Below are 16,765 nucleotides of genomic sequence, written 5' to 3'. Positions count from 1 at the left end.
AAAGAATCTTTGTCCACATTTATGATGAAAAAGGAATTCTATCTACAGAAACTGTGTTGGAGTGAGTGGCAATAACTGTGATACATAATAAATTTCAGCTGCATCATTGCGATAAATACTGAGAAAAAAAGCTAAGGAAGAATTCTGTGACAATTGTGCTAGAAAATTATAGCTTATCTGAGAGGAAAGTCATTTAGGTGACAAAGAGAACTATGAAAATAGGCTGGATATTTTTAAATCAACCCTATGGTTCACACTTTTTTGCTCCAAATGAGTCAGTCCTATTAAATGCTAAAAATATACACATTACATTGCAATCACACCCACTTTATATCAACTAAATTGCACAATTAAAGCAATATTTTACCACAATTAACATTCTTACACATTTATAAAATATTAAAATTCACTCCTATAATAAAAGCATTATTATGTTTTCTTTTTTGTGAGAAACAATCTCTTTAATTTAGCAAGGTCAAAATTAGTAACTTAATAATATTTTTCAAGAGGCAAGAGTTTGCTGCAGAATGTTGAGAAAATTCTTGTCTGGTGGAACTTAGGATAAATTGGAAGACTTAGGATAATGTTATAAATTAATATAATTATAATAAAATAATTCCCATCAGACAAATCCTATTAACTAAAGATCACATTCCGTTTTCATCATTTTTATCTTCATTAATATTTCTGTACATGCTGTGCGTAGTCACTCAATTGTGTCCAATCCTATGGACTGTAGCCCGCCAGGCTCTTCTGTCCATGTTGTATTATCCTTCTGTCTTTGATGAGTTCTCCCAATTATTGTTCATCTTAAAATGTATTCATTTATTTTATATTCTTGGAGAATATTTTTTCAGAAAAAAATACACATTGGCAGCTATTTCTGTCTTTATTTAAAAACACTATTAGTTTGATTTCCGACTCCCATTATTTCTGTTGAAAAGTCTACTGTACTCCTTAAAGTTTTTCCATGGTTTATTCAGAATTTTTATTTTATTTGATTATGGTGCACATAGTTATGATTGTGGTTTTATTTATCCTGCTTTGGGTTTATTGTGTTATCTGTGTTCCTGGCTTGATAGTTATATCTAATTTGACAAAATTGCATAATCTCTTCATCTTTTGATTCTCCATTATTCTCTTTGTATTCTCCTTTTGGGATTCATATTACATTTTCATATTTTCCTTTCCAAAATTTTCATATGTATATCATATATGAAACTAGTCACCAGTCCAGGTTCGATACATGATACTGGATGCTTGGGGCTGGTGCACTGGGACGACCCAGAGGGATGGTATCGGGAGGGAGGAGGGTTCAGGATGGGGAACACATGTATACCTGTGGCAGACTCATTTTGATATATGGCAAAACCAATACAATATTGTAAAGTTAAATAAAATTAAATTAAAAAAAACCAAAGTTTTCAAATATCACTAAAATTTCAAGTTTTTTTTTCTTTGAACATTAAAAGATTGTTTTCTAAAAGTATGTGCTTGATAATTCTGTTATGTGAACCTTTAGTTCAACCATTTTCAATGCCTGCTGCTGCTTTTGGTTATGGTCATGATATCTTCACTCCTTGTATAACTGCATATTTCTGACATTGCAGAAAAATTATATTAATAAATGTAAAGATTACTTGGAGAAGCCTTTGGTCATTTTACCTTTCAAATATAATTTATCATTCTGCAGATGGACTAATGGCACTATTGAGTACAGGTCATCTCATTCCAATCCATGATTGAAATGACTTCAGGCTGAGTTTCATATGTACATATGAAGTACCTATGAAGACAAATCTGTTGTTTCATCCTCACTCCTAAGTTTTAACTGTTCTACTTCCAACTCAAATTCTGGGGTGTTTATAGCCACCTTAGTCTTTGAAAGACAACAAGCAGCAATTTTGATGCTTCCAGTCTTAAGCACCCTCAAAAGATTGGTCTTTACATCAGGCACTTACCAAATTTCATTCCCCAGGTTAATTACTACTCAGGAGAATCTTATATAACATTTTGATCTTCTAATTCTTCAAAGACTCAGTAACTCTTTGGAGCTTGAAAAATATTTTGATTATTTTTTCTTGGTGATCTCATTATGAAGGTTTGTTTGCATAACATGAGCATAGAATTATCCATTGTATGTTATTCATATAACAGTTAATTTTTCTTGGAAAAAAAATAAACCTTCTAGTATCACATTAGCTTCAATAGTACTCATGGAGTACAAAGCAATATTACCATTGGGAAATTTTCTCATAATTTTAGTAGCTCTCTTATCTTTAGAAAATTACTGTTGACACTATTTTTTGCCGCAGGGCTTCTCTAGTGGCTCAGTGGTAAAGAATCCTCCTGCCAATGAAGGAGACATAGGTTCAGTCCTTTGATTGGGAAGAACCCCTTGAGTAGGAAATGGCAGTGCTCTCCAGTGTTTCTGCCTGTAAAATTCTATGGACAGAGGAGTCTGGTAGGTTACAGTCTATGGGGTCTCAAAAGAGTCGTGACCTAGCAACTAAGCAATTTTCAACAACTGTGACACAAGCAATTCATGTTCCTTTTAATGGTCAATTGCTATTTTAGAGAACAAGCCAAAACCACCCTAATAATAATAGGACTAAAAAAATATTTTTTTAAAGGAAGGATGAATGCATTAAATGAAATCTTAGCCCAAGGGTTTTAATCAATTTACAACAACTGAAGTTGAATAGAATTTATATTTTCTAAAACTGTTTATTGTACTCCTTTTCAATTTAGAAATACAACAAGTTGAATATTCTAGAGAAGTTTTAAAAAATTCCAGTTTCATAGCTTGTCTAGTAAAAATAGTGAATTTTACATTAAAAGCAACACAGTTTAAAGCAGAGAACTTTCTATAAAGGGGAAGTATGAAAATAATTTGATATTAAAAATATATTGAACTTAGAAGTAGTATGTATCTTCAAAGTTAAAAAAAAAAGAAAGTTGTACTTGCTTATTTTGAAAATAAAATCGCCAGTAAATTTTGGATTAAGGTGGAGTTTCTAATTATTGTAAATTCATCTGCATAGGCTGTATACCTATAAGTATATATTTCCTTTGTATATTTATTTCATCTTTACTTTTGTTTTTATTCTTTTTTAGTAGAAGAAAAGCAATTTCTGTTTCAGAAATCCGTTTTATTAACATTTATATATCCTGCTTTTTTAAATTATAAATCTATTTTCTGATTACTTTCTAAGTTTAATCAAACATCCTTTCTATTTTCACCCAAATATACATTTTTCTTGAAAGATTCATTGTCCAAAAGTTATTTTTTTTATTACCCTCCAGGGCTTTTAAATCAGAATATATGCTTTATATTTTGGCATTCTTTTAATCCCAGTGTTTCAGAATGAACAATATTTGTGATAAAATATTGGGTCTCCTAGAACATATTACTGTAAGATAGCAGGATCTCCAAAGTTTTTAGGAGATGATGGAGATAAGATTGTAGTTTAATTTCCTCTGATCCAAAAAAAAACTTCCTATTTATGACAATATGTTTATCAACTTAATAAATAGTGATATTTGGTCATGTTAACTATTGTTTACAATGTTTTTCATTTCTGACATCTTACTATAGAATTTGCTCAAAATTGATTTGACTAGGTCAGAGACATTGAAATAAATATTTTAAAACAATCATTATCCTAATTAGTCTAGAGTATTAACTAGATTCTATTATCAGACATTCAGAAGATATTTTTATTTATATATGAATAATCAGGAATGTTTTATGCCATAAATTAATACATTAAAAGGTTGCTTTAGTACTGAATTTTTGGATTTATAAATTTATAAACTTATTGCATTGTTCTTATCCTCATATAAAAATATTTCTTACCTTGTGAGATAATAAATATTGTTTAAAAATGTATAAACAGACAGTTACATATATAAATAGACATTTATACATGTTTATGTATATACATGTGATTATATGTATGTGCCTATATACCATATATTGTAATCATGTAGCTCCACAAAATTGTCAAAAGAGATAAAAGCATCAGTTCAGTTCAGTCACTCAGTTGTGTCCGACTCTTTGAGACCACGTGAATTGCAGCACGCCAGGCCTCCCTGTCTATCACCAACTCCCGGAGTTCACTGAGACTCATGTCCATCGAGTCAGTGATGCCATCCAGCCATCTCATCCTCTGCCGTCCCCTTCTCCTCCTGCCCCCAATCCCTCGCAGCATCAGAGTCTTTTCCAATGAGTCAAAACTTCCCATGAGGTGGCCAAAGTACTGGAGTTTCAGCTTTAGCATCATTCCTTCCAAAGAAATCCCAGGGCTGATCTCCTTCAGAATGGACTGGTTGGTTAATATAATATTTACAGTCTTATAATGAGCATTAACTTTCTTTTTTTTAATTTAATTTTATTTTTAAACTTTACATAATTGTATTAGTTTTGCCAAATATCAAAATGAATCCATCACAGGTATTAACTAATCATTATACATTCTTTATTTCAATTATTATGAGTGAGATCATAAAAATTACTCCTTGCTTTAACTATAAAGATATTCTATGTCTGTCTTTATTTTCAGAATATGGACAATACAAAACACTGAACTTGCACAATTGCCTCTTACCTTTTCCAGTTTTTCAGCCACTTTTTCTTTATAATGTTGGAAAGTTTTACTTAGCTCTTCAGCATTATATAATGCTACATTCCTTTGTCGTTCAGCTCTAAAATTAAAAAAAGGAAAATTAATAAAAGTAAAGAATGCTCTGTACTTGTGTACTTAAATTCCAAAGTAACCTGTATTTAATTTTAAGGAATAATTAGAGAGAAGCAGATTTCTCTGTGTTAAAAAAATGAGTATAAGACTTAAAATGAAAAATGAAGATTAGACTACAATAATTTCATCAATATAAGATATCTACATGAAAAACAAAACAGAACATAAAATACTTATAAACTTTGAAAAAAAAAAAAAAGAATGGACTGGTTGGATCTCCTTGCAGTCCAAGGGACTCTCAAGAGTCTTCTCCAACACCACAGTTCAAAAGCATCAATTCTTCGGTGCTCAGCTTTCTTCACAGTCCAAATTTCACATCCATACATGACCACTGGAAAAACCATAGCCTTGACTAGACGGACCTTTGTTGGCAAAATAATGTCTCTGCTTTTCAATATGCTATCTCGGTTGGTCACAACTTTTCTTCCAAGGAGTAAGCGTCTTTTAATTTCATGGCTGCAGTCACCATCTGCAGTGATTTTGGAGCCCAAAAATAAAGTCTGAAGCTGTTTCCACTGAAAATCAATGTGCGCACTTGCATATTTGAGCAAAATATGTACAGCTTCAAGTTTCCTTCCTTAGAAATGATGAAAATTGGCAAAGACAAAGCAAAATAGAAGTGGCAGTTGAATTTGTCATTGTCATATTTGTATTCTTTCTCTCCTCTGCTTTTCTCTTTGAAAACTCGTAGGGAAATTATTTTCCCTTTTCTGACTGAAAATTTCAGAATGTGACTTTAACCTGGTTTTAGCATCAAGACAAAATCAAATAATGGACACTCACCAGTTTCAGAAAGCTATCAGAAAATCAGACAATTAATCTTTTTGAAATCATGTGGTCTCATTTCCAATTATCTTTCCAAATCTTATGATTGTCTCTCTATAGATTGGATATCTCTCTCCACATACATGGTTGCCATACTTGTGGCAAGTTCCAAAAGAAGCTCCAGATTTCAGAAAGCAATCCTCCAAAACTACTCACTCAGACTCAGTAAAAATCTGAAATTTCCAGGAGAGAGAAGTATATTATTTCAGTTTGAACAAGGGTCAAATTGATTTTTCTTGGTGGTTCAAATGGCAAAGAATCTGCCTGCTACGTGGGAGACCTGGGTTCAATCCCTGGGTCAGGATGATCTCCTGGAGAAAAGAATGGCAACCCACTCCAGTATTCTAGCCTGGAGAATTCCATGGAAAGAGGATCCTGGTGGGCTACAGTCCATGGAGTCTCAAAAAGTCAGACAGAACTGAGTGACTAACACTTTCACTTTCAAATTGATTGAATTCTAGATGACATGGCAGCAAAAAGCGATTTCCCATTCCATTTAGTGACAGGGATGTTTAACATAGAAAATTCATTTAGTACGAGGCTGGAAAGACATGAGAAATGCACTTATGTATTTGATTAAATGAAATTATTTAATGATAAATAAAAATCATATGATTAAATAAAAATCTTTGTGTGCTATTTATGAAGACATCATTATATTTATGTCTAATATTTTTATTTTACTATTTATAATTGTCCTTTACCTTAACTCTTGGCTAATTTTTCTAAGGAAGATTTCCTGTTATTTGTGACAGCACTTGGTCTAGTTGTTTTCAGAGAACAGATGCTCACCTATCCATTTCACCAGCTTGTATAGCAGGGTAAGTCTGGGGACATGTTTATCATGGTTCTGTGTTAGTTGCTCAGCTCAGTCATGTCCGATGCTTTGAGACCCCAGGTATTCTGTCATCCACTAGGCTCCTCTGTCCATGGGATTTTCCAGGCAAAAATACTAGAGTGGATTGCCATTCTCCTCTCCAGGGGATCATCCAGACCCAGAGATTGAACCCAGGTCTCCTGCATTGCAGGCAGATTCTTTACTGTCTGAGCCACCAGGGAAGCTATAAAATGTACTGTTTAAACTAAATCACTTTCTTTTTTCAGGTATTTTTGGCTGAATACACAGGACCTCTGCTAATATATCTCCTCTTTTATTTGAGGATCCCGTATATATATAACATGAAAGAGAGCTCTAGAAGATTATGTCACCCAGTGGTACAGTAAGTAATACATACACATGGTGCATATAGATTAAGAAGTAGACAAACTAATACACAGATATTATGTTAAAAATATTGTAAACTCAATGAACATGGATTCACTTTTAGCAAAATACATTTTTGTAAGTTTATAAACAAGTACCTATTACTTAATATACTTAATAAGTATCTTAATATACTTTTAAGTATATTAAGTATCTTAATATACTTAATAGAGTATATTAAGAGTACATAATAGAGTATATACCTCCACCTTAGAGTGGAGGTAAGTTCTGTTAGTTATGATCACAATCAACAAGCAAATGAAATGCTTAATATTACAAAGTTTAGAGGTCATATATAGGGCTCAGAATATAAATACTAAAAATATGGGCAAAATTTCATAGATAATCAATAATAACAACTAATAAACTGGAAGAAAAAAAAGATTTTAAAATTTACATTTAGTAAATTAAAGGCCAAAATCAAATTTAACTCTGATATAAAACACAAAAAAAGACCAAGGACACTTATCAAATATGAATATATGATTCATTACATACTATGGAAATAACCTCTTTCTCTGTGAAAGTGAAAGTTGCTCAGTCATGTCCTACTCTTTAATAGTCCATGGAATTTTCTATGACTTTTCCAGAGTAGTGGAGTGGGTAGCCTTTCCCTTCTCCAGGGGATCTTCCCAACCCAGGGATCAAACCCAGGTCTCTCATTGCAGGTGGATTCTTTACCTCTGTCCCCTAGATCAAATATCAAATTAAAAAAAAAGAGAATAATCATTCAAGATGCTACTTTGATATGTAGAGTTACCAATTTATTTTTTTGGAAAAGAAATCTGAGCAAATGCCTAAACCCTAAGTGAATTAAGAAGCAAAATTCAGATCATAGGGATGCTATATGATAGAGAATAACATGACTCCTGGATGTCCCATATGAAACTAATCTTTCATTCACTCTTACTTCTGTACTACAGCCACAATGCCCACCCTTCTTGTTCTGATATCTGCCATGCCCTTTCTCACAAGGGTATCTACACACGCCATCCCTCTTCCTCCAACCTTTCTTCATGGCCTTTCACTTTCTTATCTCTTATTCAAACTTCACATAAAGCTCAATATTTCTTATCAGTGTTAGCATTTCTATTCCTTCCATGAGAAATATGCTACTAAAATATTTCCCTTTATACATTTTATTACTTTAAAATTATATATTTACATAGTCATTTGTGTTTTTCACTCTATGAATTTAAGTTATATAATGAGTGTCTTTTGATGTTCAATCTTTTATGTTAATAATACATTACATGATTTTTAAAAAACACTCAATAGTAATGTTTTGAATGAATAGAGGCATGAAACAATTACATACAAATTTATTTTACATTGGGCTTTTTAGAGTATGAAAAGAAAGGAACCTGAACTGGATGTGTGTTCTGAGATGGGCTTTTTAAAGAAAGTTATGTTTAAATATTTTCTATGTTTTATGAAAGTATGTGAGATTGCCAAACTAGTAAATCTGAGAAATATTAATATGGAAATTATCTGTGGTACATAGAAGTTTGATGCTTTGTAGGAGCAGAGAGAAAGCGTATGGAGCATGTGCACAGGAGGCAAGAGAAGGTTGGATCTCAGGGATCATGGTCAGGCTAGTATAGGACAAGTTGTTCAGGTCCTTTGGTAACATGAAAGTCAGTCTTTCTTTTTCTTAAGTGAAGAGAATTCCCAAATCATTTAGAAAGAGTCTGGGGTGGAGAGTTTATTGGAGAATGTAATTGCCCTCATTTTTCAGATTAGACATATAATAATAATGTGTACCAGATATATATCACAGCATGGAGGGAGGACCTTTTTCTTTTTTTACCCAGCAACATTGTCAAAGGAATTGACTGATAGTTGGTTGCTATTCTTAAACACAAACATGGCATGTTTTATAACATCTCAGTGATAAATGCATGGGTGCCACATTCTTTCTAAAGCACAAATATGTTAAATTTACATGAAATCATTCAGAGTAGATACACACAAACTATTTTTGAAAGTTAAGTGTCTAGTAGAGGTCTATAAAATAATCCCAAGATCTCTAAGACAATTCAGTTTCAGGACAGATTATGTCATTTCTCAAAGTTAAAAAGATGAAATTTCAAACCCCATATCCACCTGACATATAATCCAAAGTTACTTCTTCTAAGTAACTTTGACTCATATTCCAGAGCATTTTTCTGCTAGGTTTCACTTCTTTTGTGACTCAACTGCCCCCAAATTCTTTGAATCTCTTACAAAACTCTACATACTAGGACTAAGGACAGATCTCCAGCATGATCTCTATGCTCCTCAAGTAGTGAAATGGTGGCCCATGGCTTGATGTAATGCAAATGTTCTTTATTCAGTCAATAGTATTTTAGAGAGCAGACACATACTCAAAACTGCCATGGTCCCTCCCAGCAGAGGGATCCAGTGATCTAGATGTAAATTTGCCGTATGTGCATCTCCTTAAGGCTTTAACTGCAACATCAGGGATGAAAAAGTAGCCAGAGAAAACTTTCCTGTGCTCAGTATCCACAGTTTGAATATCTGCCTTAAATACAAACACAAAACAAACAAACAAAAAACAACAAAACAGCTTTTGAAATTTGGATACTTTGTCCTTGTTTAGGTCTCTGACCTTATGAACTCCCCACATTCAGATCATCCCTCATATCTCATACTCCACTTAAATATGCTCTAAAACCTTCTATTTGTTGCTTTTACTGAACTTCCATCAATTCCTGGAATTCTTACACTGTGCCTTCTGCAATTCAGTATCCATTGTTAGCAAAATCTCTTACACTGACAAAAAAACCTGATACAATGACTGCCTTAAAACTTTATAAAGTTTCTTTTTAACAGTCCTCATATCTTGAAACTTAGTTGATAAAACATAAGAAATCTTCAAATATTACAACTGGAAAAAAGAAATGGATCCAAACCTACTTATCAATGTTCTATTAGTTTAGCACTGGAAAGAGAAAGATTTTATGTTTGAATTAAAGTCAACTATAATTAGGGCTTCCCTGGTGGCTCAGCTGGTAAAGAATCCACCTACAATGCAGGAGTCCTGGGTTCGATTCCTGGGTTGTGAAGATCCCCTGGAGAAGAGAATGGCTACCCACTCCAGTATTCTGGCCTGGAGAATTCCATGGACTGTATAGTCCATGGGGTCTCAAATGAATTGGACAGGGCTGAGTGACTTTCACTTTTTCAAACATAATTAAATATTTTGAAATGAAATCATACTTGGTGAGTTATCAATAATGTACAAAGTGGTGTAAATCCAACTATTAAGCCATTGCTATCTGCTATGCTAATCTCTATGCCCTAATGGTATAATAAAAATTAAATAAGTGGACTAACTTAATCATAGCTTAAACTGAAATTTCTCATTCAGTGCTCTGCTTCATTGTTGGGCAAAAGACAATTTTTCTGCTTTCTTACAAGATGTAAAATTCTATTTCTCAGGTGTTTATGCAAATACTTCTACATCTGAACCAGCTAGTTATGAGAGATACTGATTTTGTCAGTCCCTTGAACCCACAGACAACTTCCTACATCAGAACTTTTGCTTTTGTTTCTGTTACTGTCTAGAAAGCTTTGCCCCCAAATACATACACAGTACTCTCTCACTTCTTTCAGAATTTGCCTATTGTTCATAGATCTATACACCATGTAGAACATCTCTCTCATAACAGGTGCAGTTTTATTTTTATGAATTAATGAACAGTGATATATTAACTAATGATTTAGGTATGTTGCTTTTTGTTTATCTGTTTTTCCCAAAGTTACTCATTAGTACCTGAAATCATCAATTCATTGTGGTTTTATAAACATACAGTGTAGATTCAGTGTTTGATTTTACATGTTGTAGATGAAATGCTGATTTTTGTGCTTAACATTTATTGGTTTAATATATGATCTTTGATAAATATTGATTTTCTTGAATAGCAATCATAGTTGTTGAAATTTTACATGTTTATTCATAATAAAATAGGTGTGTATTTTAATGGAAATATATTTTAAGTATAAACAAGGAAATATACATCTATAAACTGTATTTGACACTCACTTTTTATATATTAATTATACAAATGACAAGAAGAGGTGATGGGTTAGAAAAGCAACAAAAACAAATGACATAAAGAGACACAAAATATTGCAATATGTTAGGCAAGAAAACAAACTGGAAAAAAAAAGCTGCATTGAATCCATAGGAAGTGAAATTCAAACTTTTTCAATCTGTGGTAATTGTTAAAGGACAACCAGGCAATGAAAAGCTATTTTGAATATTATAACATGTCAAATGCATTCTAAGTAGGTTGTAAATTTTCTGCTTCAAATTTAAGCCATTTTCATATGATCACATTTATAAGTACTTTATATATATATATATACACACACATACATATACATATATATTCCTCAGAAAGATGTGAACATACTGTTTATGACTGGTATTATAAAATATCTTGAGCGTCATCAGAAGTAAATTTAAAGAAACTGTTGTAACAGTACTTTTAATATTAAATTTAAAAATTTTCTAGAATAAATAAAATAAAAATATGAAAACTAACATTTGTGTTTTAGTTATTAAAACCAGTATTTTCTTGATAAAGAGAAAGTTACACTATATAAATATAGATGAAGCTATTTACTAAACAAAAATAAACTCATAGATGTAGAAGACAAGCTTATAGTTACCAAAAGGGAAAGATGGGGAAAAGATGAACTGGGACACTGGGATTGATGTACACTACTAAATATAGCACAGATAATGAATAAAAACCTACTATATAGCACAGGGAACTCTATACTCAATATTCTGTAATAATCTATATGGAATATAATTTTAAAAATAGTGGATATGTGTAACTGATTCACTTTGTTGAAAGGCAGAAACTAACAGCATTGTAAATTAACTATAATAAAATTAACTTTAAAAGATTTATCTTCAAAAATAGAAAGGAAAGTAATAGCAAACTAAAAAAAAATGAAAATATCTTATCCATAAGGTGATCCAAATTTTTCGAAGGGAATTTAATGGGTTTGTGTTTTATTTCCTTCTAGCTTGGCCTGCTTCTGTCATTGTATACACTATATCCGATACCTTTTGGAAACCTTATTTGTTCACAAGGTTTCTTCAGGACATACATCTTTGAAAAATTTGCTAAAGGTGGGCACTGATATGTTTTATAATTTTAATTGTTTTTGATAAATTTTATGTATAGGATCATCTGCATCATCATTTAATCATGCTTATTTCTCTCAAGCTTAGATTTTTCTGTTCAGGTGTATCAGGATATCTTAAACTGCTGAAATGTAATTTTGTGAGTGATCTGGTTCATCAGAGCTGACCCCAACAAATAATATTACATAAAATATTTGCCATGACCTTATGTTACAAGGTACTTTTAGGCACCTTTAATTTTGAAAGTACTTAGCACTGAATTCAGACTAAGTACCACTTGAAGAGGAAGAATCTGAAACATAAGCCCTCTAATAAATATAAATTTGTATGACTAAAATGATGATGCTATATCCTCTATTTGTGGTTGTTGTCAGTGTAATGACAGGATCTTTGCTGTCCCCCAAAATGATGAATATAAATGCTATTAACAATCAAATGATTATCAAGAAAACAGAAAACATTGCGGAATATTGAGATGGAAATGTACATTAGGCAATATGGTATAACTCAATTTTCCAATTTAAATTTATTTTATTTTCCTATTTAAAATTTGGTTTCAAAATGAATTATATCTTTAAGAACTTCCTGGGTTTTAGCAAATATTTACTTTCTAAAATTTTTGGAGAGGAAGCTGTTCTATTTTTGTCATTAAAATGAAGCAATAAACTCTTGAACTCTTAGAAACCTCAAAAAATCATTTAGACTAGCTTCTCTTTTGAAAGAAGGTATTAACATTCATCACATTAGTATTAGATCAGCATCATAACCTAGTAAACCCAAACTAGTCCATTTCTCTTCATAATCAATTAAGAAACATTAGGTAACTCATGCTATTATTCATTTACTTTGGGGATATGACTATTGGTAAATCTTATCTAATAGATATTTATTATTTTTATTACTTCCCTTCTGACAGACAAAAGCTACTCTTGAAAAATCTTCCTAAAATACATTTTTACATTTCTCTATATCCTAAATACTCATTTCTATTAACAAGGGTTGAGCAAAGAAATGCATTTTCTTAGTGATATCAGATAGGTGTTTTTAAGATGTTAGCTACCTGACTGGATGAAGAAGCATTCCAGTTATCAGGCTTAGAAAATTTATAACCTTTTTATACCAAAATACTGTGATGTGGAATACTAATGTTTGGGGTGGATTCAAATTATGTTATGTGTATATATATTCCTTAACTTTTATTTTGTTTTATTTGTAGAGTTGTGCCTTTTATTGGGGATTCACTTCTTGGATTGCCTACTACATTAATCATCCACGGTATACACCACCATGTATGTAGAATTTCTTCTTAACTATCACCATGCTAAATTGCCAACATCAAAACTCTGTTCTAAAGTACATAGAAATGATGCATGACATGGCACACATAAAGGAATAAGAAAATAATGAAAATATATCAATTTTAAATTGCTTTCACACATACTCCATTAAATTTTTACGTAGGATTAGAATATCAAATTTGACTGACATATTTTGATTTATTTTCTATCCATAGAAACTGTAGCAAAAATATAACTTGATTATAAATCTCAAAAATGACAGTAAAATGAAAAGGTAAAGATGAAAAAAATTCCACATAATCACATAATTATGTACAATAAACTCTCAGGAGTTTTTAAATAAATAATTGTTATTTTTAAAAAATATAATTCAAAAAGAAAAATAAGGCTTTTTTTCCCCTTGTGACATATTGCTTCCTATAACTTTATTAAATGTTTATCCCTTGATGCAGATGAATCAATTTAGTGCAATGCACACTGTAACAAAACCTGAATCCTTATTTCCTATTCTTGGGAAAGACATACATGTCCTGATCAAAGAATTCCATTTTTTAAATCTTCAGTGGACCTTTCCTCATCTTTTCCTGCAGTCCAAAAGGCACTCATAGCAGAGCCTTTGTATTATATATTATTTATGTATTATAAGACACATAGTATTATATATTATGTATTATAAGACACATAGTATTATATATTATGTATTATAATACACATAGTATTATATGTGATGTTTCACACTTAATTGAGAGTTTTTTGTGGTCAATTTCTACCTTTTAAGTTTGAAAATAAATGAATAAAATTATGTATTCAAGCTTTATTTTAGATTTTATAAAACAAGATAACCTTAAAGATGTTAAATTAATATCCTTACTTGAAGTAGTGACACAGAGAATTACATTATTCAGAGTTTTTGTCAAAATTCAGCAAATCTACTTCAGCCATCAGAGCAAATGATTTCAGTGTTCAGAATTTTAACTCTCTGTAAAGAGATGGGAATACCAGACCAACTCATCTGCCTCCTGAGAATTCTGTACGCAGGTCAAGAAGCAACCATTAGAGCTGGACATGTAACATTTGACTGGTTCAAAATTGAGAAAGGAGTATGTCAAGGCTGTATATTTTCACCCTGCTTATTTAACTTCCATGCAGTGTACATCATGCAAAATGCCAGGCTGGATGAAGCACAAACTGGAATCAAGATTGCCAGGATTTAAAATATCAATAACCTCAGATATGCAGATGACACCATCCTCATGGCAAAAAAGAAGTGAAAAGCCTCTTCATAAAAGTGAAAGAGGAAAGTGAAAAAGCTGGCATAAAACTCAACATTCAAAAAACTAAGATCATGGTACCCGGTCCCATTTCTTTAAGGCAAATACTTGGGGAAACAATGAAAACAGTGACAGACTTTATTTTCTTGGGTTCCAAAATCACTGTCATTGGTAACTGCAGCCATGAAATTAAAAGACTCTTGCTCCTTGGAAGAAAACCTATGAGAAACCCAGAGCATTTAAAAAGCAGAGATATTATTTTGGCAACAAAGGTCCATCTAGTCAAGGCTATGGTTTTCCCAGTAGTCATGTGTGGATGTGAGAGTCATACCATAAAGAAGGCTGAGTGCTGAAAAATTGATGCTTTTGAACTGTGGTGTTGAAGAAGACTCTTGAGAGTCCCTTGAACAGCAAGGAGATCAAACTAGTCAATCCTAGAGGAAAACAACCCTGAATATTCATTGGAAGGACTAATAATGAAGCTGAAGCTCCAACACTTTGACCACTTGATGCAAAGAGCTGACTCATCAGAAAAGATCCTGATGCTGGGAAAGATTGAAGGCAGAAAGGGGATGACAGAGGATGAGATTGTTGGATGGCATCTCTGACTGAATGGACATGAGTTTGAGCAGGCTCCAGGAGATGGTGAAGGACAGGGAGGCCTGGTGGGCTGCAGCCCATGGGGTCACAAAAAACTGGATATGACTGAGAGACTGAACAACAAAATACTAACCAATGAACTATGAATATGAAAGGAAAAAAATTCCCTGATCTTGATCTCACAAAACTCTTATATTTTAAAATATTTTATCTGAAAATGTACTTTCCAACTTTAGAACATGAACAGAAAAAAAATAAAGATATTTTTGATTCATGTTATTTAAGAAAAGGAGCCTCTGAAAATTGCTGCATTCATATATATGATGCAAAATAATAGAGGTTAACTGTGCTTAATATTTGGAGAAGGCAATGGCACCCCATTCCAGTATTCTTGCCTGGAAAATCCCATGGACGGAGGAGCCTGGTAGGCTGCAGTTAGGCTGCGGTCTATGGGGTCGCTCAGAATCGGAGACGACTGAGCGACTTCACTTTCACTTTTCACTTTCATGCATCGAAGAAGGAAATGGCAACCCACTCCAGTATTCTTGCCTGGAGAATCCCAGGGACGGGGGAGCCTGGTGGGCTGCTGTCTCAGTGGTCGCACAGAGTCAGACACAACTGAAGCGACTTAGCTGCAGCAGCAGCAGTGCTTAATATGTGCAAAATACTTATGGAAAATGTATTATTTGGCAAGAACTGTAAAATCGGTATTTGTTTTGGAATTAGAAACAACATTTGAGGGTTATGTAGAATCAAGAGGAAAAGGAGTATATATGTGTGTGTGTATATATATATATATATATATATATATATATAAAAATTATGGCTGATTCACATTGATGTATGGCATAAACCAACATAACATTGTAAACTATCCTCCAATTTAAAAGTACAAAATAATTTAAATGAGAAAAAATATCATTATGTAACTGTTAATAATCCCCATTATATATTAGGAAACTAAGATGCTAAAAGCTTAATTTTACAATGCTTAAGACTTTACAATAAATATGATGTAAGTAGGATTCCAGTTCTGTGGAGATATATGGAGCATTACAATAACTATGCCAAGTGGAGAGTGAATATCATGTATAGGCACCGCAGGCTTTGCATGGCTCTGATATGCATGCATTTCAGTTCTTATAGTTCAGTTAAATAATACCAGCCCCTAAATCCACACTTCAGGTTTCAGTTACCACACATGTGAATTGCAGTGACACAAAGTACAACCTTTGCAGCTAGCTCTCAGTCTACATATCACTCTATAACTAACAGATGCACATCATGGTCAGTAACATCTGACAGTGGTTGGTACTACACATCCCTTATTCAGTTCACTCACAACCAGCAAATAACTGGAACAGAATCGGCACTTTGGCACAGAAAGTAGTAATCTGAGCAAAAGGCTAGTCAGCCCTTAGTAGGCCAAATCAATATATTCTGGATAGACATTTTCTGGGAAAAAAAATCACATCAACTTGATCTTAAATTTTGATCTAAGTAGGAGAAGCTTAAAGCAAAAATATATGACACTGAAAGATGAACTCGCCATGTTGGTAGGTGCCCAATATGCTACTAGA

General features: G+C 32.6%; 1 protein-coding gene across 1 annotated transcript in view; it reads left to right on the top strand.

Annotated features, from left to right (window-relative positions):
- Positions 1-16,765, top strand: part of TECRL (trans-2,3-enoyl-CoA reductase like) — a 142,671-nt gene that overhangs the window by 90,805 nt on the left and 35,101 nt on the right. The window contains exons 5-7 of the mRNA XM_070372954.1: positions 6,690-6,805; positions 11,896-12,001; positions 13,233-13,305. Coding sequence (XP_070229055.1) covers positions 6,690-6,805; positions 11,896-12,001; positions 13,233-13,305 — 295 coding nt within the window. The remainder of the gene's footprint in view (positions 1-6,689; positions 6,806-11,895; positions 12,002-13,232; positions 13,306-16,765) is intronic.

The sequence above is a fragment of the Bos mutus genome, chromosome 6 (assembly GCF_027580195.1).
Source record: "Bos mutus isolate GX-2022 chromosome 6, NWIPB_WYAK_1.1, whole genome shotgun sequence".
NCBI lineage: Eukaryota > Metazoa > Chordata > Mammalia > Artiodactyla > Bovidae > Bos > Bos mutus.
This window is presented reverse-complemented; position numbering and strand designations above follow the sequence as displayed.